The sequence below is a fragment of the Neodiprion fabricii genome, chromosome 4 (assembly GCF_021155785.1).
Source record: "Neodiprion fabricii isolate iyNeoFabr1 chromosome 4, iyNeoFabr1.1, whole genome shotgun sequence".
Lineage (NCBI taxonomy): Eukaryota > Metazoa > Arthropoda > Insecta > Hymenoptera > Diprionidae > Neodiprion > Neodiprion fabricii.
Window position 1 is genome coordinate 9,834,439 of NC_060242.1, and position 27,828 is coordinate 9,862,266.

At 33.9% G+C, this 27,828-nt stretch overlaps 2 protein-coding genes across 4 annotated transcripts; one reads left to right on the plus strand and one right to left on the minus strand.

Annotated features, from left to right (window-relative positions):
• On the plus strand, window positions 1–23,521 carry LOC124180875 (neutral and basic amino acid transport protein rBAT). Of its 2 annotated transcripts, XM_046566775.1 has the most exons (10): window positions 1–388; window positions 12,462–12,828; window positions 13,106–13,335; window positions 13,411–13,530; window positions 13,665–13,891; window positions 14,732–14,909; window positions 16,938–17,164; window positions 19,194–19,199; window positions 22,924–23,067; window positions 23,252–23,521. In XM_046566775.1, exons 1-10 carry the CDS (start codon window positions 161–163, stop codon window positions 23,328–23,330), a joined length of 1,806 nt encoding a protein of 601 aa, XP_046422731.1. In that variant the 5' UTR covers window positions 1–160; the 3' UTR covers window positions 23,331–23,521. The 2 variants fall into 2 exon arrangements, with proteins under 2 accessions (XP_046422731.1, XP_046422732.1); XM_046566776.1 differs by lacking the exon at window positions 19,194–19,199 and having other exon boundaries at window positions 4–388.
• LOC124180885 (JNK1/MAPK8-associated membrane protein) lies at window positions 23,514–27,828 on the minus strand. Of its 2 annotated transcripts, XM_046566800.1 has the most exons (4): window positions 26,966–27,828; window positions 26,378–26,547; window positions 26,215–26,291; window positions 23,514–23,836 (listed from the first exon to the last, which is right to left on the minus strand). In XM_046566800.1, the coding sequence occupies exons 1-4, from the start codon at window positions 27,412–27,414 to the stop codon at window positions 23,621–23,623; spliced, it is 912 nt and encodes a 303-aa protein (XP_046422756.1). In that variant the 5' UTR covers window positions 27,415–27,828; the 3' UTR covers window positions 23,514–23,620. The 2 variants fall into 2 exon arrangements, with proteins under 2 accessions (XP_046422756.1, XP_046422757.1); XM_046566801.1 differs by lacking the exon at window positions 26,215–26,291.

Here is a 27,828-nt window from a genome sequence, read left to right on the forward strand (position 1 = left end):
CGGCCGCGCAGTCGTGTAGGCATTTGACGGGGCAGTAGGTTTAAGAGTGGCTGCACAGAGCACTGATAAATATATTTATATACAGCAGTGATATATACATGTATATATATATGTTGTAACGGTTTTATCTATCAATATCTATCATCCTTGAAAGCTGATCATGGAGAGTGGGAAACTTGATATAGATAACGTGGTGAAAGACCTAAAAGAACCAGTCGCCACGTACAAACTAATATCGGAGGACGACACTGTCCTCGCAGAACAAGACCCGGCTAAAGGAGACACGAAGATGGCGAAGCAAAACAGCGATACTGATATTGACGATGACGCCCAGGAACGAATGCTTAAGGACACTGGAAAGATCAATTCGAACAAGGATGCTACCGAGGTATGCATAATAACCTCACTCTTGTTCAATTTCGTCACTTACCATTTCTACAAACCTAATGTGTTTCTCCCACCTTTACAAATTCTCGCTCATAGTTACGTAGATTTTTTCCAATTTCTGGTAAACTACACCTTTTACACTTCCTCTTTAATATATCAACCTGTTTGCGATGCCAAACAAATGATCCAATATCAATTGCGGCGATCTGTGTGTCTTGACATATGGTCAAGATATGTTTGCGTAAATGTTAGAACTTTTTATATGAAATAGACAAACAATTATAAAAAACAGTTTTAGCGATCATATTTTTGGAGCAATGTGTTAATTATTTGTGTATTATCACATATTATTCGTCCCTGTGTTCCAATTGAAATCAACATATTTTTATGCAATGCTTCAAGGTTATTACATCATCTAATATGTGGAGGAAATATCGCATATCACATGATTACACGACTTTCATAGTCCTCATTGTATAGCCCCATTGTCAATGATCTGAAATTAAATTCACTTATCAGTCAAATAGGTATATTGTCCTTGTTTACCAACATTTCAACCAATCTAGTCACTTCTTCTTCTGTAATTAACAAGAAATGGCATACAATAAAACCACATGCAAACATAAATAAAAAACAGTATTTGGAAGCCACTAAACTATGTCTCGATTTGTGCTGTTTTACTTACAGTGATAAATTCTGCCAACAAATTTATAGTGTTGCTATGGGTTTGTTCATCAGCCCAGTGGTGTCAAACCTAGTCTTAGAATATCTAGAGCAAAAAATCATGAAACAATTATCCTTCAGTCATCCTTAATACTATAGGTATGCAGACGATATAATTACTTGTGTACACAAAGACTATGTAGATATCCTACTCAACGAATTTAACAATTTTCATCCACTTATCCAATTTATTGTCGAAATTGAACATGATAAAAAAAATTTGCTTTTTATACACGTGGATTATCAACCAACAAAATATAATAGTGCTTGATTGGTACCACAAAGAGATTTGGTCTTGGAGATATATTAATTTTGAGTACAAACATCCAATAAAACATAATAAATCAGTTGCTATGGATTCTTGGCAACACAAATATGATTCAAAGAATTTGAATTTTTTCATTCAAAAAGTTTGATTTAACACGAATCTCATGATTACCTTGTTTTTGTTGATACAATTTTTCAATCCCACGATATCATTGATTGAAAATTCTTGGATTACAATAACTGCCAAATTGGCTGCTGGGAACTCCAGAATGGAACCCTGAAAAATGCAAAAAAAATTTTTGAAATGTACTCTCAGATGGTATAGAAAATCTCGAAAGAAATAAATTCAGAGACGTTGGAACAAACATCATTGCTCTACTATTTTATAGTAGCTTTGAAAAAGTTGAGTTCCCAAAATATATGAGTATTCTACTTCATCATGGCTTCGTCAACTTCAAATGATCTCAAAGTTGCATCACATTGAAGTTAGGAATAGTATTGTAATAATGTATGAATTACCTGAAATTTGATCAACACTAATGAAGCAGAACATATTGTAACAACGGGAGAAATTAAGAAAGGTCTAAGAGAATCAAAGAGTTCTCTATGCGATTTAAGCGAACGCCAAGCCAAAGAAGTCTCACAAAGAAGGAATATTTTAGAAAGAAAATAGATGTATTTGGTCACAAAGTTCTCTTTTTACAGTCTAGAGACTGACTGTTTTTACAATAATATTTGTTGACCAGCAACCCTATTCATTTTATGACATATGAAAGCTACAGTCAAAGATGACTACTAGATCACTAAAAAGACGATAACACGGGTGATTGATGATTTCACTCTTTATAACAATATTTTGAAAACTTGCATCCTTCAACATCATTCTAAAACTACGAAGTAGGGAATTTGTTCCAAACTACGTTTTGTGAGGTCAGAGCTGCTAACTCCAGCTTCGTGAAGTTACGGAATAACAATTTTTCCTAAAAATATATAATCATATTAATGGTAAAAAACTACACAGGTTAGGACATACACTAAAAAGTTTTTAAAAAGATGATAATATGGTTTATCGAGTTTTTCATCATGATTGCAAAATTCTTTTTCTCCGCTTTGAAATTTGTAAACAACTTCAACATCCTGTATATTCTTGTTCTTATCTTCTTGTATGATGGCTTCTGAAAAAATCGCTCTGGATTCATAAGACCTACAAATTTTATCTGAGTTTCAATTTTAGCAACTACTTTGATTTTGAAAAACGAGGGCGTTAACAAAAATTTCTGAAATTGTTCAACCATCATAATGGGGTGTGGTGACAATAGAAAAAAGGTAATAATTTCGTCAAGTTCGTAAAGTCGTGAATTTATCTCATGCACAGGTATCATGTATCTGTTTTGAGCTAGTTGCTGAGAAACTTACCAACATAGCCTCATTATGTGATACAAATTGAAAGTGATATCTATATTTTGTTTAATATGAAGCTCAAATCGCAACCAAATGGATTAAACTTCTTTTGAATAGGATGATGTATATTTGATTTTCTTGTAATTCAGATGTTACTTTATAACTCCAGAAGTACAAAATCAATCTTGATTCTTACTTTTTATGTGGATTACTACGTATGACCAGGTTTTAGGTTATATTTCATTAGAGCCAAATCAATACTTTTGGAGATATAACGATATTTATAAGCATATGAAAATATCAATAAATCTAAATGTTCCAATTGGTATCATAGCAAAACATTTCTTTATTTCTGCGTCAAATTAAAATGTACTGGAGTATTTTTGTTCAGTATTTCATATGGAACCCGCTGTTGAGCCCTTTTCCACGTTTAAAATAAGTGGACTTCGATATTTGGAAATATATACATTAATGTCGGAATCGACCATGGCAGACCCTTAAGGTCCCGCTGACCTGGCATGTCCTATATATATTTCGTGACGTCAGAAGCGGGGAAATCGCCCGCACAAATCCTGATAAAACGGGGGTATGAATCTGACTGGGAAAATTTTTAAAAGATAGCTTGAATAAAATTGTACGTCTGTATCTCAGTCACTACTATCGCAGATCACTGATAACGTCTAATAAAAATAATGATGAACTCAATAAAATCACGTCGCGTTAAAGATGGCCGATCGGGCTAGCGACTTGTTGAATAATCACCGTTTGTACGATATCAGAATTTCTTTCACTTTTGCCAGGGAGATACAGACGTACAAAAACACACACGTAATCCGGGAAAACCTATAGCACCAGTCAGTTTGCTGTAAATATGGCACGATTTGTGCGGGCGATTTTCAGGTGACAGGAGCCCGTTCTGATGCACGAGAAGTCTGTAATTTAGTTCAACGTTGAACCTCCAGAAGCGCTGTAGTCGACCGAAGCGGTACCAGATGGTAAAATGACATGGTAATACGCACACGTCCTATGTTTCTGCTAAAGCAACAATCTGCAGTGCCGACGAGAGCATAGGCTTTTAGGTGGATACGAAAAAATGTACAACTCACTCAGAATAACCGTTAGATTTTGAAATTCGTGCATATTATGAGGCATCGTTGGGAAATGGTAACATCAGTTCACAATCGCGGTAACTATTCGTAATCGCACGTAGCCCGACTATACGTGAACGGGGCATTCCATGCGAAACCGACCAACCCGTGACCTCGACCAATTTTTATTCTATTGAAAATTTCACACTTTCTTGTACCTGCCAAAAGCAGTCCTGCTGAAATATTTTAGATGTTTGTCTCAACCCATCCAAACACCATAAATTTATCAAAATATCGCACAATTTTTTTTTAAATGCTCATGGCTTTTGCAAAACCCGATATTAAAATAACATACTGTTTCTTTTCTCGTTTTGAGTCGTAGTTCCGCAAAGAAAATTATTCTTTTTTATTTTATTGAAGGGTTTTGGGGCATTCTACATCGAGTACGCACCACTTAAATCTACCTTTTTTCATCGATTTGATAGAAAATCATTAACAAAAACGAAAATACCTATCCTTTAATTTCTGTTCGTCGAAAAGGCAGATATAAATGGTGAATAATTGACATAGAATGCCCCATATACGCTCCGGATATCCTCATCTAATAGTAGCATCGATGTCCGCAAAATTGTCATACTTACAGATTATTGACCGAAAGATTAGATGCGGCAGTAAAATAAATACCGAAATTGCAGGAAACACGCAAGTATAGGCGTGAGGGTTTAGGGTTGAGATGAAAAATTGTGCTCTTGAACAGACCATTATTTATTTATTTATAGCAAATATGGAGGGGGGGGGGGGGGGCGGTTGATAATCGTCCGAGCCTGTTTTAAAGATTACCCTAATACATACGCGAAATTGTTTCTGAACCGGATGTGTTTAACAATACTAGAAATACATCCCGCAAAAAATCTATGTCATTGTACATACATACAATTACTGCATACAACGGTTCAAGATTCGTGGCAAATATTTCACAGGGCCGATCCTTGTTAAAATTCTGATGAAGAATTTGCTTGCCAATTTTTTCTGTTTTTAATTCTCAACAAATAAGGATTTCATACTTTATTTGCTTCGTTTCATTTGTCAATTACGCCTAGTTCTGAATGATGCTACCAAAATTTTTTTTTACATTAGATGAACTACCTGAAAGTTACTCATTAGGTGGAAATCGTTATAAAACTACATACCGTGACTTCTCGTAGATGGTATACGCTACGGATACACTAGCGAGTTTTGGGTTGGTTTCTGCATCGTATACGACCTACGAAAAGTCAGGGTATATGTTACTGTTGTACATCAAATCCGGCACAATCCTATAAGATTTCACAGAAATTTGGAACTCTCGAAGGAATCAACTTCTTCGGATTCCGAGTACTATCCCTCACACCCCACTGTCCCCACTATCCGCGCGGCCGTCACTTCTGCGTTTCCTCGCGTACCGTCCACATTCACTTTTCGCGGCGAACGAAGCAAACGCGAGTGTTTTGGTAATTTGCCGTGTCACAAGTTCTAATCACGTGCAAATTTTCACGCGGCCAGTGTGTATACAGATATTGGTTACAAACAACAATAATCTTGTGAGTGCAACAATGGATGAGTTACGTCGCACGGCTGAACCGAAAAAAGGTTAAATTTGACGCACCGACGAACGAATCGTTCGTTGCAATGGTAAGTGTTTTATACTGCAAATTTCTGTTATGCAATTATACATATCATTTACAAGAATCCTGCCAAATCTGCACTTGCTATGCAGGGTGATTCGTAATTCACAGCAAATACTTGACAGGGCGAATCCTTGTCAAAATTGGAGTCGAAAGTTCCTAAGAAATTTTTCGGGAAAACGCCTTTTTTCATTCAAAGAAATGGAAATTTAATTTTTTCGGATTTCTGTTTCGATCAACCTTTTAATTTCTTGGGTCATCGTCAGAATTGATATCGAAATTCCCCGGTTAATTTGTAAATAATTTGTACGAAAATTTTTTTTTCACAGCTGTCTCGGGGGGGTCACTGGGAGTGTAAATTCAAAATGGCGACCAAATCATGCTTATGCGTATATTCGAAAAATGGTTTTTCTTGAATAACTCGGCTGGTTTTGATTTTACAGAAAAACCGTCGGAACAAAAGTTGTATTAATTTTGATTCTCTACAAGTTTAGTTCCTACAGTTTTTCTTCCAGGATCAAGATTTTTGGAATTAAACCTGAAAAAAGCGACAAATTCGAAATATTTCCATTATCTCGTTTATTTTCAACTTAATGGCATAAATGAATAGCAACAAACTTGTTGATAATCAAATTCTGAACAACTTTGGTTTCAACCTTTTTTTCCAAAAATCGATATTTTCGGAATTTAACCCGAAAAGGAACGATTCTCCGTCAACTCGGCCACGTTTTTTCGACCATCTCAGATCTGCCCCATAATTGATTAAATCAAAGTACTACTAAAAGGTACTCTGCGTGAATTTTTTCAGATTTTTCAATTCATTATTTGAGAAATTGCCGTTTTTTTCTTCAAATGAATATACACTACCGTTCATAAGTATGGAAACACTCGCCCCAGATTGTTCTCACTGTACCCATGATGCTCATTGTATTTATACGAAAATGTACACCGTTGAGGAGTGGGGAGGGACTTCCAGCATTTTCATAGTATAGAAAAAAAATGTAGAAAACAAATCGTCTTGTTTACGTTTGCTTCGAAAGAGTGGCGTTCGAAAGATCGTCGTTTTTTTGACATTTGTTTCGATCGTCGTTCTGTTATACATTTTTCAAAATATTGAGTAACCAAATTGTATACGTGTTTCAAATTTTCTTTTCTCTGTTCTCTTCATATATAATCATTTTGATTTTTCGTTAGGAGTGTGCAGAACATAAGAATTGCTGAATGCTTCGTTGCGAATACCACAATTTTATCGGAGCCTAGATTCGAATGCTCGGAGAGTTCAATTATTATAATCGTACGGTAATTTTCTTTTCCGATAATAGGAGAAATTTACACGTGTTGACATATACCCTAAGTACGATGCAAATATGCGAGAAATTTCAAATCTTAAGGAAAATAAATATTACGACTGTTATTATTTCATCATATAAACCATAAAAAGTCAGTTGGGACGAAATTTAGGTTCTTGAGTCAGAAATATCATTATGACAAGAAATGACCGCGTATTTTCCAAAACAATGAAAGCTTTCTCGAAGTGATATGTGAGCATAAAAAGTCAAAACCTATTTCTACGATTTTTTTTTCCGAAAGCGCCGAGTCATTCAATTTTGTTGCAAAATGGGCGCGCAGTAAACTTGAAGAATCAATATCTCATCTCCGGTTCTATTTGACGTAGAAAAATGATTCACAGCGCATTCGCGAGCAGAGAGGATAAGCTTTCGTAGAAAACTTTGGTTTATCCGGAAACATTGAACATTGTAATTGTTATTAACGAACGAATTGTTTAATGGTACCATTTTTGGCGAGGCTTCTACCATTTTATACATTCTTTAAAAAATCTTTCCGATTACAAATAATCCGTCGGGTTTGACGAGGAATTTCCCATTCATATTCATTCCGAACGACCATACGTTAGATATCTGCTATCGGTAGTAAAATATTGAACACGGTGAAATTTAGAGTGATTCGTAAAAAATGAATATCTTAATTTCAAAAGAATTATCTGAACTTTTCAGATTATTCAAGATGATCAAAATTTTTAATCACATTATTCCATTTCATCAGATTCGACCATTCACTTTTAACATTTTTGTGTATAGTGAGATGGCGCCGACACATGGTTATAAGAGAACAGAAGAGGACCCATGTATTTGTATGTGTCTTTATATGATAAGGAGGGGAGAGCACGAATTCTCTGCCAAAGTATATTTTTATCGACAAGTACTAATCATGTTATGGATTTTGCATTGAAAAAGCGAAACAACCAAATGAACACGCTTATATTTTACAGGTTAATCCGTCGTAACCGTTAGACGGACGCAATGTCACATGCCGCGAGAATATCTTCATGGAGTGGTGAACTATGTTCGAATTACATTACTTCGCAAAGGATGTTAGAAACTCCCATCAACCGGGAGAAGGAACTGTTTCGCACAACCCGCAGCTTCATAGTTACCTCGAATCTCAGATACTATTTCCTTGCATTTAATATCTCAGAGGGTATAAAAATAATCCTCAACGTCGATGTCAACAATTGTTTCATATATCCATAGTAACATGAATAAAGTGTTACAATATTATATATAATCATTTTTTGAAACCCTTTTCACTAGTAAAATAGCTTCGAACATAAAATTATTTCATTATTGTCAGTAGAGTTGTGTGTAACAAGCGATGTACAATTCCAGAATGATTCCAATACAGTAATACCCCGAAGTTACGCTATGGGTCGTTCCGGCATTGACGGCGTAAGTCGAAAAAAACGTAAGTCGGGGTGCACGTTTTATACAACTGTATAATGTACATATATATATATATATATGTATATATATATACATGTATAAATACTCACCAGAGATAATCATTTATGTACCTCATAGAAAACCTCTGAAGAAGAATGAGAAATACTCTTTATTTTGCAATTATAAAATGTTCGACCACAGTCGTCTGCCGACACAAAGATTTTTTTTTCTCGCGCACAGTCACTATCCGTAGACTGAACGAATAATCGAATACAATGTAATGCACGGACGGAAAATAAACATGACCATTCAAGTTTGCCGACAAGGAGAGACGGAGTTGGGCGAGGGGGGGGGGGGGGGGGGGGCGACCGATGGCGTAACTTCATAAAACGAGACCACAACGATTCGTACCCGTTTTCATTCAATCGTATTTTTCGAACATATTTCCAAATATTTACAAATGGTGAATGGTGATATTTATGAAATCATTTTGAAAATACTTCGTGCTGTGTAAAATTAATATTGCACGATATGTTCTAATGTATATGGGACATTCTTTTACAACCAAACACCTTTGTGACCGACACATTTTTGATTCAGCTGAAACTTTTCTTGACGAGTTCTATACCGAAAAAATAGGGATACGTATTCGAGGATTTTTTATTTCACATATTTCGTAAAATTGAGGGGATCGAAAATTTGATAATTTGGTGTTTTTTGGCTTGGAAGACTCACTTTCAAAAATTCATAACGCCGATTTTATTTGAGCTGGAAAGTTCGTTTTTTTCATCTCAAAGCTAATGAAATGAATTTTATTACAACAATTCTTTCATTAACGATTATTCCGAAATTTATACTGTTATAAACAATTAATATGTTTTAACCGATCTTTAACAATTGCCCCAACCTCGTAGCGAGTTCTTAGCACAACCATCGTATTCTACGTCAAATTTTTCATCCATAACGTATTTTGAATTGATGGAGAATAGGATGGTCGTGCTGAGAACTCGCTACGAGGTGAAGGCTATTGCTAAAAATCGATTTAAACATATTAATTATTTATAACAATATAAATTTCGGAATAATCGTAAATGAAACAATTGTTGCATTAAAATTTATTTTATTAGCTTTGGGTTGAAAAAACGAACTTTTCAGCTCAAACAGAGCCGGCGTTATGAATTTTTGAAAATGAGTTCTCCGTGCCAGAAAACACCAAATTATCAAATTTTCGATCCCCTCTATGTTACGAAATATGTAAAATAAAAAAATCCTCGAATACGTATCCCTATTTTTTCGATATAGAACCCGTGAAACAATTTTAAGCTACATGAAACTTGTGTCGGTCGATTTTTATCTAAATCTCTCCGATTCGTCAAAGAATGTCCCATATTCAAGGGTGTTTCACGGAACAATAAATTGAATTTACTATATTCACCGTAAAACTATCAAAATAATCAGTTCGGTCGTGATGCAATCGCTACACACATGACGTCATCATTTGCATGCAAAATTCGGGTCAATTCTGGTGGTATGGTTACCGACTCAGATTCAGGCCTTTTACCGACCGCGTTTTGTCTAATATTGTGTTGCGCTACTCCCCGGTGGAGAGTACCACCTTCGAATGGTTTGGAACCGAGGAAACTTATGCAGAGGGCGCTTCGATCGATTACAACTTTTAGATCCAGGTCAGCGGCACCTTAAACATTTTACACCCTCCACAAAGTTTTTACTGGTTGCAATGTGACTGGCTGAAAAAACGAGCGAAATAGCAACTGGTGGTTGCCAAGCTTTGACTCTTTCTAATTAGGAACAAATTATGACATTACAATTTGAATCTAATGTTCGTAATATTTTTTTTACATTTTTTGGAATGACTGAATAACACGACGAATTGATTTTCATTCTTTACATATTTTTGAAAAATATTTCATTATTTGGTACTCTCAACAATGTTTTTGAAAGATGAATGAATAATCATAAGGGTTTATGTGCAGAACATTTATGAAATATTACTATGTATTTTGCGTCACAAAAACTTTTTATATATTAGATTTTACAAGTCAAGATAAACATGTATTATAACTCCTTTCCATTAACCAGCCCATAGCAAAAGCATTCACTGTCAAAATGGTTTGAACAGTCGGTTGCTTTTTTTCCTGGAACAGCTTTTGATTTTCCAATAATATCTAGCCATTCTTGTCGATTGGCCATGACTGGCGGTAATCTACAAGTGAAAATGAATACGAAATTTACAAGTTTTTTAATGCGTAGCACATCTTAACTTCATTATAATCATACATTATCATAATTAAACAACAAATCTTGCGACTTATCTGACGTTTTCTTGCAGATCAAACACATTCACACCATTATAATGAATATATTCTTTTACATGGAGAATCTATAAATTATTTAGATGCTGATCAAATGGTGTTGTTATTAAGGTAGCACAGGCAAGGGTTTACCGTCTCTGGTAAGGTGTCCCTGATATGCTCTGAGCAACGAAAAAAGTAACCAATTGCAGTATTAGAAAGAGATAGCGATTGGCAGCCACATTGTTCCCTTTTTATCTATGAAAAAATCAGGATTACTCCTCAAAGTGTGGTACGATATTCAAAAAGTAGTAGAGTCAAATGATTGAAAGTTTTTCAAATAAACATTGAAATTTCTGCAAATTTATGCAGTATACAGGAATTTTTTGAAAAGTTTATAACTTCACAGCGAATAAATATGAAGAAAAAATTCGTTCAGGATCTTACACCTAAAAATGTAAGCATTCTAGAGAATATACGGTTATTGGTACGGGCTTCAAAAAGTTTAATTGTTTCTAAGCCTGAAAGTGAAAAATATTTTACAGGACTTATGCATGCAGTAAATATACAAAAACCTAAACATTGAAAGTAGACCTATATTTATTACTAAAAATACAAAATATAGTGAAAATATATATGAATTATGCAAACAAGAAGAAAAACAAACACAGGAAATTCGTATATTACATTAATTATAGAGGCCTAATTATACTGTACCTATTATTATTTCCAACACAACGAAATGTGACCACGAATAATCTATAGTTGGAAAAAACTTATCTTACATTGGAAGAACCTGACAAAATCGGAGGATTATGAGTGAGAAAAATCGTGGCAACCCGGAATACGTTTCAGTCTGTATCATTGACAAGTCTTCACAATGTCATTATCTCAATGTGACAACGCATTTCTGAAGAAAGAAAATCCGATTTCGCAACTTTAAGCAGGCATTTGAATCACGAACTCCATAAATGTTATCAACACTGTTCAGAATGGTATAGCATTGACGGACATGTACGAACATAAATATAAAAAATATGGTTTTAAAGTGCATAATTTCAGCTTCAATTTAAAAAAAAAAAAAAACACTGCAGCGTCAAAAGCGAGTCCATTGCAGCCACTAAACTACTGGTCGGAAAAAAAGTTTTGCTGAAATCTGCAACCACAATCCCAGCTAAACAGAATATTTACGAAAAAAAAATTAGGATTGTTTTGATAGTTAAGGTACCCTTCCAGCTTCTATGCAATAAATTTTTGATGAATTAAAATTTAGCAGAGTAATGAAAATTTTGACCAAGAAAAATTGGTTTCCTTGATTTCAGTAACATTTTTACTTGTATATTAGAAACGAAATGACAGATTAAGAATTTGTCGCATAAAAGTTTAGTTCGCAATGACATGAAGCTACAGTATAAATTACAGGCCCATCAGATGAACCATTCTGAAGTTACTGTGGTCGCAGTTATGAAAAAGCTCATGAGTCGTGTAGTGGCACAGGTCGCTATTGTATATTTGTGCTCATAACTGTGTCAATTTTACAAATTTCTGAGTTCGTTATCAGCCAAAATGATGCTGAAAGATCCCGTAATATTAGTATGTTGAATGTATAGGAATCTGAAATAAAAGTAATTGAAAATCCAACAAAAATCATTTCGAGGCTGAGGTATCCCCTTAAAGTATTTTGAAATGGGGTAAACTCAATTGTAACCTAAATTTATTGAAGAGTGCTGATTTTCGCACCACAACCCCTACAATGTATTTTCAAACTTACAAGATTGTATTTTCATATCACTATCTTCTCACGTTAGTATATCAAACTCTAATCTCACGTAAATTTTCCTGTCAGAACTCCAATTAAATATTTGTTTGAATGTACAGGTCAAGTTCATGTCAGAGAATGGAGACGCAAAGATTGACATTAAAACTGTGAAGCAAGCATTGACTGGAATGGGGAAGGAGGAACTGATGAAGTTTGCAAATGATCCGGTCTGGATACGAATCAGGTGGTTCATGTTCATTGCATTCTGGTTATTATGGGCAGCTATGCTGGCTGGTGCAATAGTGATTATCGTTGGAGCACCAAAATGTCCCGGAAGTAGGAAAGTATGGGAAGAGAATCCAATTGTTCGATTGGAGCCATCAAAAATATCCGGTGGACTTAAGGGACTCGTACCCATTCTGAATGACTTGAAAGACAAGCATATTAAACTCATCTGTCTTGCATCGATCATGAAATCAGAAAATGGTAAATAACAATCAAGTTTCATGCTTCCCTTATAAATTGTTTCCTAACAAATGCCACAGTTATTCAATTAACATTACATGGAAACTTTACACTTGGAAAAATTGTAAATACACATTACAACATGCATACTCTTCATGAGATATACCTGGAAGTGAAAGCTCTTTATGTTTGTTGATATACTAGAAAACTGCTTGAAAAGATTAAAATGTTTACAGCACACAAGGTGATATGTAAAGTCAATATGAATACAATAATTTGTACTGATTATTCATTACAGAAGCCACAGTAGACTTCAGAGACGTCGACCCCAAGTTAGGCAATATGGCAGATTTCACAGCACTAGTAGAAGCTGCAAAAAAGAATGAAATAGAAATAATACTCGAAGTTGATCCAAACCATACTTCTAAAAAACATGAGTGGTTTGTTCGTTCCTTCAACAAAACAAAAGAGTATATCGATTACTACGTATGGGCTGCAAATAAGTCTGACTCAGAGCCAAATAACTGGGTAAGAATATTCATATTTTGGATTTTATGGGATTCAATTTAATATCTGTTATTGAATAATTTATAATTGTTTCAGGTGAGTACTTACAACGAATCTGCTTGGACATGTCCGGATGAGAGGTGCTATCTTCATCAGCATCGCGAAGATCAACCTGATCTTAACTATCGAAATCCTAAAGTTGTCACTGAATTTTCCGTAAGTATATCGTGAAATTATATATATTTTTTGCATTAGCTACACTGTGATAGTTTTTTGTAACCTATAGTGATTATATCATCATGTATGGATGTTTAAGTGAGACAATGTGGTAAATTTGCCAATTATTTCAGGAAATTTTATTGCACTGGCTGAAACTCGGTGTTATTGGCTTTAGACTAGCCAACACACAGTACTTGCTTGAAGATAAAAATCTAAGAGATGAACAGCACGGTACACAAGGAGCTGAACCACACACTTACCGATTGATGAATCACGCTCACACATTTAATTTGAATGAGAATCGTGATGTATTGAGACAGTGGCGAAACGTCGTTGACAATTATACAGATCACAGAGGGTAACGTTGAAAAATTTATAAACTCTCAAAACAAAAATGATGAAGCTGAAACTAGCAGGTAATACAGGTGGCAAGGTTCCAAGGGATGAACAAATGATGAAACTTGGTAGGATCATTCAGAGAACTCTTTCAAATATATTCTTTGATATTTTATCGTTTTCTCACTCCCTGAAAGCCTTCCAGACGTATTCTCTGCTAAATATTACCTGCTAGTTTCAGCGTTATATAAAAATGAATCCTTTTGTGGAACCTCAGCATAGATACATATTAATTTATTAAAATATCACAATCCGGCGATTATTTACCTGTCGTATTAACACTTTTTTTCCTAAAACTGTTATAGAAATCCCGTCTATAATTAATGTTTATTTTGAGTTCTTAGAATTGATGAATTGAACAAGTGATCTGATATATTGATAAAATGCCAATGTTAAATTACAATTAAAGTTACATCCGCAAATAAGAAAGCTCATCAGGTATACGCCACATCATGCATATAAATACTACCAAACTGTAACAAATCTCTAGTACTTGTATACAGAGCAATCTTTGAAGATGATAACAACTTCTGATCGACAAACTATTTAAGACTTACAATGGATAACATGCAACTGTTCACTAAGAAACTAGATTTTGTCCACGTGATATTCTTATATTATTTAAATAGAGTTGATATATTAAAAATTTGTATATTTTGCGTTACAAACAAAAAATTCCACAGAATTCAGTTATTCTCATTGCAACGATAGATGTATATCTGAATTACGGATGTAATTATTATCCCATGTAGGTATGCAAAATTAGAAAAAAACAGTATAATAATTTCATATCTTTTTGTAGGCTTTTCTCATTGCAAGAAAATATTGGAAATGATACGTTAACATATTTGAACGACAATGGCACTATTGTAGACCTCCCGCAGAGGTGTCAGTTTCTGTCCGAAGCAAATGCTAATATTTCAGCTACGGACCTGGAAGCTGGATTTAAAAATGCATCCTCCACCTGGTCTGCATGGAATGTAAGTAGTCTCAACTGTTACGATTAAAAGTATAGTTTCTTTCCAGAACAAGAAAATATCGTATTGTTCCAAGTATACACCGACCCCGCATATAAGATGATCCCCAATTCGAAACAGTATTTCAGGTTTTTCTCTTAGGTACCGAATATAAACCAAATTTTATGATGCAATTCTTATCACAAAAATATATTCACATATAAATTTATAAATTTCAGTTTGTAAATACATTTATCGCTGAGATAGATTTTATATAGATACTCATAACAAATATTGCATCAGTAAAGTATAAATGGACCTTGAATAAATTGAAAGATTATAAGTAACAGTATTGGTTCGGGAAGATTTTTAAAGTTCACAGTCTCTGTTAGAGGCATTGTCAATATCTACGTCAGAGTTTTCATCAATCCCTATGTCAGTTCCACCTTCTGTTTTAGAATTATTGTCATCTAGGTCTTCCCAGAGAATTTCATTTTCCATACCATCCATAGCACTACTTATACAACATTTCTTGAAGTCATTGACTATTGTTTTTCTTTTAATTGATAGTCAGGCAGCCTTGTTTCACTACAAACTATTAAGTGTGACAGTTGGTTTCCTCAATTTTTCCAGTAGGTGTTGAAGCATCGTCTCCTTCTAGCATCCACTCAGTTTAATATGATTTCAGTTTATCTTTAAAGGGTTTGTTGACAACGACATCAAATACTTGTAATTAGGATGTCACACCTTCAATTATGACAACCAGGTCTGTGTTTAAGTTCATTATTTCACGTTTTATGTTCTCTGTTGCGTATCCTCTGAAAATATCAAGCACGAGTACTGCGTTTTGTTCAACAGCGTACTAGGTCGTTTGTTCCAAACTGTGTGCAACCAGTCTTTATCCAATTCTTTGCACATCCATGTATTTTCCTGGCAGTGGACGAAAATGCCAGTTGGTAGTTTCTCTTTGTATTTGCGCTTTAATACTTCGTACAGTGATAGCTTAGAACCATTTGCTAGAACTATAAGTACCACAGTGACTCTTAGTTTGTTATTTCTGATAGTTTTAATGAGGATACTTTTTGTACCTTTTGATTTTACAGTAGTGTTTGAAGACATAACAAAATAAAGCTCCATTTTATCAATTTTACTCATCTGAATCAGTAAATAATTGTTTTCTCTTCGTAGTCTCAAAACAAATCTTTTATATTCTACAAACTGTTATTCAAAGTTATTTAGTAATTGTTAGGCCATAGTTATTTTTCATCTCATTGTCAAAGCTAATCCATTTCCTCTCATCATGCTCTTGCACCATCCCAAACTATACTTGAACTCTCGATGTCAGATATTAATGCGTCTTGAAATTTCTAAAGCCTTCATTTGGATCACCTACCGCGATATTGCAAAAACCTTGCCTGCATCTATCAATTATATAAATACAAACTTCTTTTATTCGGGGTATTTTTCAGTTTTGCCCCTCGAAAACTTGGGCGTACAAAACAAACATTCTTCAGCTTCTGTTTCATCTTTCGCCAGTTACGTACATTCTTTTCTAGAATGTCAAATTTTGACACAGCTCTACTATTATTAGTGTACTTCACTGCCCACGGTACCATTAATTTAAAATTCGCATTGTAACTATTTCTGGTTTTTTAATTATTCGATTTTTCTGTGATCCCCTACATTCCACTCTATCTGCCATTGAAATATCAATTTTTAATGTAATATTAACTGATTTCGCGTAAAAGTGATAAAACCGTACTTTTCTTATCCTAAATCGACGCCTAGCCAAAAAAAAATGAAGCTCGAATTTTCAATATCTCACAAATGCCACGCGCAGATGGTAGCGTGAATTTCATTAGTCGAATTTTTTCGGCAGTCGGTGAAAATCATTTTTTTTGAAAGCTCGCACATAAGACGGCTTTGGGTATAAGATGAAGACTTTTTTTGCGGGTGCTGACAACGACAAAAAACTTTGACGTGTACTTGGAACAATACGGTGCATTGCAATCGTACAGTCATGCATTACTCAATTCATCAATTTGTTTCCAGCTGAACAATCCTCACAGACCATTGCATGAGCGAATGCCTGCAGAAGTAGCTGAGAGTTTGACTTTGATGATACTGCTGCTTCCGGGAACCCCAATTCTTAGTATCGATCAGACCCAGTATAATGGTACAGCGTTCTCAAATATCATTCAATTGCGACATAAACCTTCGTTTACCCATGGAGTTATCACACATGGTGTTTTCAATGGGACTGTCTTCGCCTATACTATGTAAGTCGCAAGATACTCATAATTATTAATAAATTTAATCTGAAGTTGTGCATTGCCACAATAATACTGAATGTTTAGTTCCAGCGGAAACTGGAAACCTGTAATATTTTCATTGCCTCATAATAGGTATTACGCGAGTTTATAGAAAGTCCGGAATTCACACCCTATTTTCCATTATTGTTATAACTGCGACTCTGCAGCAAAAACTCTATGCTACATTTCTAGTATGTCTCTTTCCTGAACTGAATTCGGCTAATATGCTACAATAAAAATGTATGAAATTGTTCCAATGTTTGTGTACCTTGATGTATTTAAAACGGGCCTAAATTAAGCTGGTCGTGACTGGTCTCTTGACACCATATTGCTTATCCGAACCTCACATGTTCTAGCCTAGTCACATATTATCTTGAATTTGAAATATGGAAGTATTGCAGTATCAGCATTGGACTCTAATGATATTTTACATACTTGTCTGTACCGTTGAAACCCATAGTATTAATTGCAGTATTTTGACTCGATACTTTTACAAACTAGAGCGAGGGGCTGCTCACTCGCTTATTCCGTGGTTCATCGATTTCCGAAAGGAATCGATTTCTTGTGATTTCAATTGCGATTTTCGTAACACCTGAATCAATGAGATTACTCGCGATTTCATGTGATTTTCCCTAACTTCTAACATTACGAATGATTCCTAAATTTTAAGAATCACCGATTTCTAGATTGAAAATGAGAAATTCATAAATATAAAATATTATTTTATACATATATATAAAAAATTCACGATAAACTTTGGACAAACGCTTGCTCGTAGAATACATATATTTATGCATAAACGTTGGACAAAGACTTGTTTGCATGGAGAGGGGATTAGCGATTCCCAGCAATTCCGAAAATTTCGTGATTTCTTGGCGATTCTCTACGATTTCCTGTATATTTGGAAAAATCATGAGAAAATGAGGAATCGTGCGAAATTTTCGTATTCCAGGTGCATATAGGATGCTTACCTCATTTCAAAAACGTTACCCTCCATAATTACATCAAAATCTATCGTAAACTAATTGCTAATTTTTGTTCTGAAAACTGTTTCGTCAAGCAAATGATATACACTATAGCCTAGAACAAAAAAAAAATAATAACAATTGTCTCTGGTCGATTTTTTGTCGTTGAACAAATATGAGATGTCAATAACCGGTCATGCTTGATTGGTCACAATTTTGCACCGAACATAGAAAATTGTAAAATTTATTTACTATTGCTTTGAGCCCTCGATGTTTACGAATTTTTTTTTTTATCACTTTATCAAATGGTGTCATCAATCAAAATATCATCTTCCTTCTTTGGAATGAATTTTTCTTTTGAAATACATTGAATATAAGAAATAAAAATAACTATAACTTATAAACCCAGTGTCACGCTAAAATTTTGAAAATGGCGTATTTTCATACAAAATTTGGTATCAAAATTTAAAAAAAAAAAAAAAAAAATCTTTGGGTTTTGCTGCAACCTCAATTTTTATTTTTCATTCTGGAAAGATTGGTACTTCCGGTGACAAAGAAAAAAAAAAATAAGCAGGTTCACAAATTGACAAGTTCTGTGTGAGAAATTTTTTGTACGATGTCTCGGTAACTAACTACAATTGCATGAAAAAGAAGCAACCTGCGATAATGAGAATTTTTGAAGAATTGTAATTGCCGAACTTAGTCTCGAAATAATCTGAAGAAATTCGTCGATATTTTCTAAATCGGAGGTTTCTTCACAAAAAATCATTTCAAAAATCAAAAGAGATCGGTGTCAAATAGTGGTTGAAATTCTTTGGTATGGCTTGTCAATGTTTCGTAACGTTAACATTACTAACCCGAACCTTGAAAGTTACAGTTTCCAGCTTCCGGTAATTGTTTATAATATCTACCAACAGTTAATAGTTACCATATGCCATGTATTGATAGTTTTTAGGTGTGTTTAACCAATATTCTAATATACTAACTATGCAGATTATTTTCCGTTTCATGCTCACATCTGCGTACTGCAGAAATTGGTAAGTTTAACTACTAACCTGCTGTTTGATGTCCAATTAGATATTCTGTGCATGCAGCTCGTACCTTGTAACAATGTATGCCATGTATTATTCAATATTATACCTAAGTTTTCTTGGCGTATTCTTATTGCTTCATAAAACTTGGTATTTATTGAATGGAAATAAAAAATCAAACTAGGGGCCATTGAATTTACTCATTTGGGTAATTGAATGTCGCAGGTCGTTTTCAGGGAAAAGTATTTTAAAAAAAAAATCGTGAAAAACTGTGTATTTCAAGTAACCATTTTTATTGAAAAGTCCTAAAAAAAAATCTTAGAATATAATTTTTTTTCATAATTATTTAAGATATTTTGTAAGGAAATAACGAAAAATCGTGGACTCTACCAATATTAATGATTGCAGAAACAACGCAGTTATTGCAAATCATGACAACTATTTCTGTAAGATTACGAATTCTAAAATTGAACGAACCGTATGTGTATGTATGTATACCAGGTATTTCAAATTAGTCAAACTTCCAGCATATTTTTGTCAAATTTTTTTATTTATTTTGAGCACCCGCTTAAAATGTTCGATTTTTTAAGCCTGTGGAACATGCGTAAAGTGTCCCACTATCTATCAGTGTGGTAAAACAATTTTAGCGCATGCACACAATTAAAATTCTACATTTTACATGCTAAGACATTCTTTGGCGCATGCATACTTTCGAACAACTCAATTCTATGTGCTGTATCATTAAACGAAAGTTGATAACCTAATTTCAAACTTACTTGCTTCCTATGGCAAGTTTGCTCGCCGTGGCTCATCCTGCAAAATTCATACTCATCGGAAATCGCCCACTTTCCGCACTTGTAACACAATTTACTATTTTTGACTTTTGATTAAAAAAGTTACATATGTCCGTTTTTACCGAACGTGCTGCATTTTTTGGCTTTCTGTGACATAAAATATTTAATAGGAAGACCAAGTTCTCTGTCAAATCACAGATTAAATTCAATTTGCTAAGTAAATAAGTCTCTGATTATTGTCTACAGCGCTCTGATATTAAAAAAATAAACGCATGCTTTTCTAATTAATAGTAGATATATATGATACAAGGCTGCAAAATCCTGCTATCACTAAACACGTTGGCCGCACACAAATACGAAGAACATCAAAATTATTTCCCATATCTTCCCTGTAAAGTACCCTCAATACAAGGGCGATGTGCTGTTTAAACCAATATTATGAATGTTCTGAAATTATTTAAAGTCACATATTCCGTTAGAACTTCTAGCGGTTTTTTTTTTTTTTTTTATCAAAATATGGAGCATCTGATGTGTAGTTCCATCTCCATTCAATATATCAGGTTGTCAGACTTTCGCAGTTTATACTTTCCTATGGCACTAGAATAATAATATATCCATTTACACTTCAATTTATAAGAACCTGTCATCGAAACTTCATGAGAAGATAATGAAAATTAATATTTTAGACAAAAATACACGATAGGATTCGATCTTTACGGATTTTCGCTCACTCAACTAATACTATACAATCAATTTTAATCCGAATAAAGAAAAGCCCTAATGAATTAAACTACATATCAGAAGCTATAGATTTTGGGTCAAAGAAATAATCATGGAAGTTTCAGCAAAATCCGTTATCCGGAGGTCTGATACTCGCTGCGTGGTGTGTTTGGAATCATCTCTTCTAAAAAGTTCTCCAAATTCGCGCGTTCAGTTATGGAATGTTCCCTAATATTTTTTTTTTTTTTTAAATCTGAGACGCTTTATTGGAGGTGAAATACAATTTTCAATGTCTTTTTGCAAAAGAAGTGCATTTTCATGGGTAGAAAAAACTTCCATCTCAATAATCATTGAAAGTTGCAACTTTATGGTCATATGAGTGCCACAATACGACGTGAAGATTCAAATCTAACGCTAAAAACTAGAGAGATCACATTAATTGAAAACAATATCCTGCTCGAGATGGCTTAAAAATTTGAAAAAAATAGGACGTTTATTCCGTTTACGGAAAACTATGAGTCAAGTAAGTTGAAGTATCAACTTTACAAGTAAATAACAAATACTATTGATCCTCACCATTGCAATTCTTTTTTATTTCACTCAATTTTGGGATAAAAACATTCCAGACTTCATACTTTAACCGAATTAAATGATTCGTATACAATACGTAAATTATATAAATTTACTAAGTAATATTGCATGAATTTTGTATACGTGACTGAAATTTTGAGTCTGTCGAAGAAATAAACTCGTTCTTATATAAAGTACTGTTGATCCAAAGAAAAAAACAATTGCACTTAAAATTTTTTTTCGTCGCATCACTTCGTACATTGTATGTATATTACTTAATACCAAACCTTCTTTCCTTTTTTTTTTCACGGATATCGCAGACTGTTGTTTGTAAATTGATAGTCAGACAGTAATAACTCAGTTACCACGTAATATTGAAGGTATTAGTAATAATTAATGTGTAAAAAAAATTACAATTATCAGCGGCATACTTCATGAAAAGTTACTGGAAGAATCAGGGAATATCTAGAAAAGTCAGAGAATTTCAGTTTCCAAAAAGCGTACAAACCCTGGATTACACATCTAAATATAAGTCGAATGCGTGTAAGAATCCAGTAGGATTAAACTTGAATTCTATTCAATCGGTTAACAGGTTGAGAGATTTTCTGCAAGTAGATTTAACCCTACCGAACATATCCTGAACTTTTCTATCAAAAAAAATAATGAATTTGGCAAAACAGAATTTTTCTGAACAATTGAGAAACGAGTATTTTCTGAAATTTTGTTACTCAACTCACAAGCACAATCATCAGTCCTGTTATATACTTTCAAAGACTGAAAAGATTTTATTACTCAGAAAGAGCAAGAATTGTAAAATACCATATGCCATATTTAACGGAACTCCGACATCCCCTTAATTAGGCACAAAATGCACAAAGTTTGACACAAATACACTCAGTTGTCACATGCCACGGTTATGCTGGGTTATATTTATTTTACAACAGCAGGAAGTATTGAAAATTTCGCAGACAAAATTTGATGGGAAAATTGGTCAACATGTGTTTCTTGTGAATGGCGGTAAATCTAGATTTAAAATTTAGGGGATTTTTACATTCTTAGTACATGTGATAACGCATTAGAATTGCAACTAAATCGAAATTTTTGTACCTGCTCAATCTATCCATAATCTGCAGCATTCCCCACATACATATTACGTTAATAACTCTGGTATTGTTTAGATTTCACCATATATCGCAAGATCCTAAAATTTTTGTCTATACCAGCAGAATGTTGAAACGCCAATTGTTCATCGCCCAGTTATTATTAGAACACCGCAAGAATCTAAGAACACAAGTTTCCCAAAATTCTGTATCATTCACTCACAATTGAATTTACTCGCACGTAGTACATACAAATTTCTAAACGAAAATGGTCATTGTTTTCTAAAATCTTTTTGAAATCGAGTATATTATCAAAATCAAAATTACCAAAGGTAAAAATTAGACTCTAAGTGAAACAGGATACTTACTTGTGCCATGTAAAACAATCATAAAAGATAGTAAAATGTAGTGTGTATTTTGATGTTGTCAAAAATGTATTGCGTGCGGTCACATGCACTGAAACATTGTTATTGTATATTACAGCTAATTTTCTGCATGTAATACCATCTTATAAAAATATTCTAACTATTTGAATACATTGTGCAGGTTGAAGAGTGGTAATCTTGGTTATTTGGTGGCCTACCACAGCGGAAACGAGCCAGTGACTGTGGATCTCTCCAATCTGGACAGAGTTCCAGAAAAAGTGCGCATAATTGATCATAGTTCCAATTACAAAGGGGAAGGTCCAACGTAAGTGTGACTTATTTTACAGATGTCTTGTTCATAGAATGGCATATCATACCTAATCACTTGTTAAGATCCTGAACTTCTATGAATTTATAGACAAGTTTTAGAATTATTCAGTGCAAGAAATGGCGTAACATAATTCCATGTGCTATTTGTGAATCTAACATAGCTTCTTTGTTTGTTTCAGGAGCAAGGTGTCTTCAAATGCGATCTATATTACTCCCAAAAGTACATTGGTCGCGCAATATACAGCCAAATCGTCTTAATTCACAGTGAAGTATCAGGTTTCTGCATATTATAGTCAGACTGCTTCTACCTGTCAAATATATAATCGAGCTTGGTATTTTTTTTTTTTTATTAATAAATTTTTTTCTCTACGTATTATAAATAATCATATTTGAACCAATTGTATGTCAAATAATGAATCTGAATAATAGAAACACGTGTTCACTGATAACTATGCCTCAACCTTCTAAGTATATCGTCATTTTTTATTACAAATTTTCCTTGTGGTACAAAGGTGATTACAAACTTTTACCTTCCAAATATTTATTATTTATTCGGCGTGAAGTTTGTTGGGATCTGTGAATCGAGCAGTAAGAATGTAGAATAATGCCGGCAATGGAACCAAGGTAAGCATCGCTGGGTGAACACTTAGCCCCCTGAGAGTAGCCACTGCTGTTACTCCATATCCATGCAGAAGCCAATGGCCAAGTATTACCACTACGTTTCTTATGTCCGATATCGAACTTATTACCAGTGATTTCATCGACTGTAATTAAATGTAATTTAAGGAGATTAATAACTTTAACAAAACTAAACTAAAAGAGACTATCTTAGCATGACATTCGAGAAATACGAATCCGGACGGAAATTATAATCTGTAGTGTACTTGGGGTTCAATTGATTATACTGAGAATATTTCAGCATATTTGTAATTCTTACAATTTTGGGCTTAAATTAAAACGAAGGCATGTGTAAAACGTATTCAATTCATTACGTATGTTTATGAAAAACTTCAAGGGGTAAATAAGTTTATAGTTACATTTTGGTAACTCTAAACTAAAATATTGCGTAAGTAAAAAATGAATTTGCAAAATATCGTGTTTCTTGCATTGTTTGGTTACTTTAACATTGTCAACTTCAACCTAAAAATAATGAAACATTTTGCAGCAACTGCGTGAAAAGCTCGATTGTTGATGTCTGTGGTGCGTAAAGTGCCCATTTTTGACCGGTATGGAAAAACAAGAAGGACAAATGCACATTTTTGAATAACTCAATTTTACACGCTGTCATTGGCACCTTCATCGTCGTCAAAACAAATTTTCCACGCCTATTACATAATATAATATTTATTTAGCAAATACTGTGGTTTTCTTGACTTTCGCTATAAACTCCAATTGTTACCACATTGTATCAACTAAACCATGTGGGTATATGTGCAGACCCTTTTGTTTCTCTGACTCATTCAAAGCAACACATGTAGTCCGCTGCCACTTGTTTAACATGGAACAGCGATGCCACCTGTTGCCTTGAATGTGTCAGAATCAATCTAAAAGTCTATACATATATTACATATAACAATGCAGATTATTTTTTTTATATTGGAACCCTTTTTATACTCAACCAGTAATTATGTCAACCATATATTATATCTAGCAAAAGTAACAGTGCATACAAAGATAACCCAGAATGTCAGTATTTCTGAATATTACAAATTCCTTCTGTCTTCGGACTTCGGTCGAAGATAACACTGATACATAAAAATGATTATAATTTGACACCTACTCTAATATTTTCCTCAGAGTACGGACATTGTATTTGATAAGAAATATATGTCATAGATAGAAACAAAAATACTTTGTCAGCAATGTACATTCATAATTCTCGATTATCTCGTTTTCTTGCCATTAACTAATATGAAGTAGAAGACCAATGCAAATTTCTTTGTGTCCCAAAAAAAACTTTGTTGCAGTACGTACCATTTGCGGCGATATCAAGTGACGTGTTCTCATTGTAATGAATATACTTTGAACATTTCCTAACAGTCTATAATGCAATCACATAGAAATACCATTTCCTACTGCCCAGTAGCTTCATAGTTTACTTTCAAATAACATTAAATGGAAGCCAAAATTCAATCATGTTCAAAATTGATTTACAATTTGCTATTGATTGTCACGAAAAATTTTCAAATTCCCCTGTGTTGAATTGAGTGTTTTTCCAGGTAAGCTAAACGCAAGTTGCATGGCGAATTTAATTACAAACGGTATAATCTAGTGTTCCAATACTCAGAAATTAATGTCATCTATGTGAGGCTAAAATTTGATTCAGCACTATGGTCAAGTTGATGCACTTTCTTTCCAATAATTTGAATGAAATTTTTCACTAAAATGTCTGCAGATTTGTAATGTTCAAACTCCAGTATTGACATGGAATGTTTATACAAACAATAATTGTACATAGCAATTTATCCAACTACTGTGACCCTTAAGGTTTCTGCATCTCCACTTTTAAACGTTTGGTCAGTGGTAACGTGCAAACTATAACTCTAGTCAAAAATGTCTATGGAGTTTTTTTCACATTGTTGGATTCTCTGAATTTGCATTTTTTTAACAAAAAAAAAATAAACCCTAACTAAATTTAAAGCATTTTATTGCAATTTTAATACTTTGGATCGCAGTAAACCTTAAACTAGGAGAAATATTTCAATGAGCATTCCTTATTCAATTCTCTAAATCGGCATTATTCTATTTTTTTTTAGAAATTCTACATCTAGAAACAATGATATTTTTCGTCACAAGTGAGATTGAGCCTGTAATATTTTTTTTTGAATTGTATTCGTCGAAAAATTTGAATTTGGGATTGAAGAAAATGAAAAAAGAAAAAAAAATATTCCTATAAAGCAAGTAAAAGAATGGAATTTTCAATAACCTTTGAATATAGTTTAAAAAAAAAAAATTCTTAAATTAAATCGGAACTTTTTTTCTTTGAAATGTGCATCTTGAAAATCAAATAACGTGAGAAAAATTCCTTGAAGATTTTTGTCTCAGAGTTGTAGTTTCCACGTTACTGCTGACTAAACATTTATTGTTTTCTGCAGATGCAGAAATGTTAAGGGTCATCCAACCATCCGTCATCTTCTCTTACCTGGTTCAGTTTGAAGGCAAAATGTGCCGCATTAGATAAAACAGACAATATGATGGTTATATATGGAAAGGAATAATCTGAAAAGAAAATCATGTTAAGAATATGTATTTTCAATATTTCAATAACCATTGATAATATGTGAAATGGCGATAATTTCACTCACATATGAGACCACCGCCAATTGCATGGAGCATGGCTAAAATAGGGAAAAAATACAGAGCAGCATAGATTGAGAATTTTCCTTGCTTTGGTAGAAACTTCTTGGCAATCAGTGGCCGGATGAGTAACATCAGTACTATGCCCAGAGCATAAAAAATAAAGACCATTGTGTACCTGAAAATTATTTAATTACTTTTATAATCTGTGGAGTTAAAAGCTTTATGCATGAACCACTGTTGATAAAAATATTATATTATTCCCAGTCAGTATTTAATCATCTAATTTATGCTCTAAATAGTAATGCAAACGTGTTATAATTCGAGCCGACAATCTATTTAATCTTGCAATAAGGGACCCAGACTTCAACATTCTTGAATGAAATTAATAGCTTAATTTACATTCTTATTTATCAAGATCATATAGTACCATTAACTCTATAAGTTCACTTCTCTCAAAATTTTGACCATTTGATTTAGGTCTTTTTTACAACCGGCAGCTCAAATAGTGTCAAGTAAGATTTTGACATTTAAAATCTTACGATGCAATTTAACACGGTTATCGAACTATTTTAATTTATAAGCGATATACTAACAATGGGTAAACTGCTTCCTGAGTACAATGTAACGTCTTCTCATAATCTGGGTTTGGATTGTGAAGCAGAGTGTACCAATCAGACAATCGTCTTGCCTTGCAAGATGTAATGTTGAAACTTCCAATGGGTTCGGTTAGTTGTAGCGTAATGAGTGAAGCTCCAACTATCTCGACCAAGGCAGACAAGTGGAGCGCTACTACTTCTTTAGTAATGTTACGTCGCATGGCCACCATATCAATGCAAAACCAATGTAAAACAAGGGCTAAGAGAGCCATGAAACCAAGATACAACCAATCATAAAACATTGGGAAATCTTCGCAAGGTACACAAGCGGAAGATTCGTTGCTCCTGAAACCCCTGGGACAAGCTTCGCACTGGCTCCAATTTCCGGTGGGGAGTAAATTTCGCCCACAATACATACCAGGACATCGTACCAGCGTGTTAATCATGAATAACTGTTAGGGACTAAAAGATTTTATGATTTCAAAAAATACTCTGACATAAATGAAGATTAGCATATACGAATAATGTTGCAAATTTATAGCCGTCAAGTCCCGTTACAGATACATACATTATTAAGAAAGAAAACTTGATCGAATCGATTACTGTCTACTGTTTTGTACTTTGTGATGAAATAGTATTATGGTCAAAATAGATCAAGTAAGGTTGCAGGCTTCGACGGGTCGATTACAATTAGTATTATTAAAGTGCGTAATTAGCAAATTGGAATTTCAGAAATGTAGATTTATGATCCCAACAATTATTATAACAGTCCAAAGAAACTTAAATTAATCGAATCTGTACATGTTTCTTTCCCAGAATCTACTCAATTTCCAACACGAAACGTCAAAACGACGAGTCGT

What these genes read in the sequence shown, in the direction of transcription:
- LOC124180875 (XM_046566775.1), top strand. Translation starts at nt 161, where the DNA reads ATGGAGAGTGGGAAACTTGATATAGATAACGTGGTGAAAGACCTAAAA. An exon ending in AAGTTGTCACTGAATTTTCC is followed by an intron (nt 13,531 to 13,664) that starts GTAAGTATATCG and finishes CAATTATTTCAG; the next exon opens with GAAATTTTATTGCACTGGCT. An exon ending in AATTATACAGATCACAGAGG is followed by an intron (nt 13,892 to 14,731) that starts GTAACGTTGAAA and finishes ATCTTTTTGTAG; the next exon opens with GCTTTTCTCATTGCAAGAAA.
- LOC124180885 (XM_046566800.1), bottom strand. Translation starts at nt 27,414, where the DNA reads ATGATTAACACGCTGGTACGATGTCCTGGTATGTATTGTGGGCGAAAT. An exon ending in AATTGGCGGTGGTCTCATAT is followed by an intron (nt 26,292 to 26,377) that starts GTGAGTGAAATT and finishes TTTTCTTTTCAG; the next exon opens with ATTATTCCTTTCCATATATA. An exon ending in TTGCCTTCAAACTGAACCAG is followed by an intron (nt 23,837 to 26,214) that starts GTAAGAGAAGAT and finishes ATTTAATTACAG; the next exon opens with TCGATGAAATCACTGGTAAT.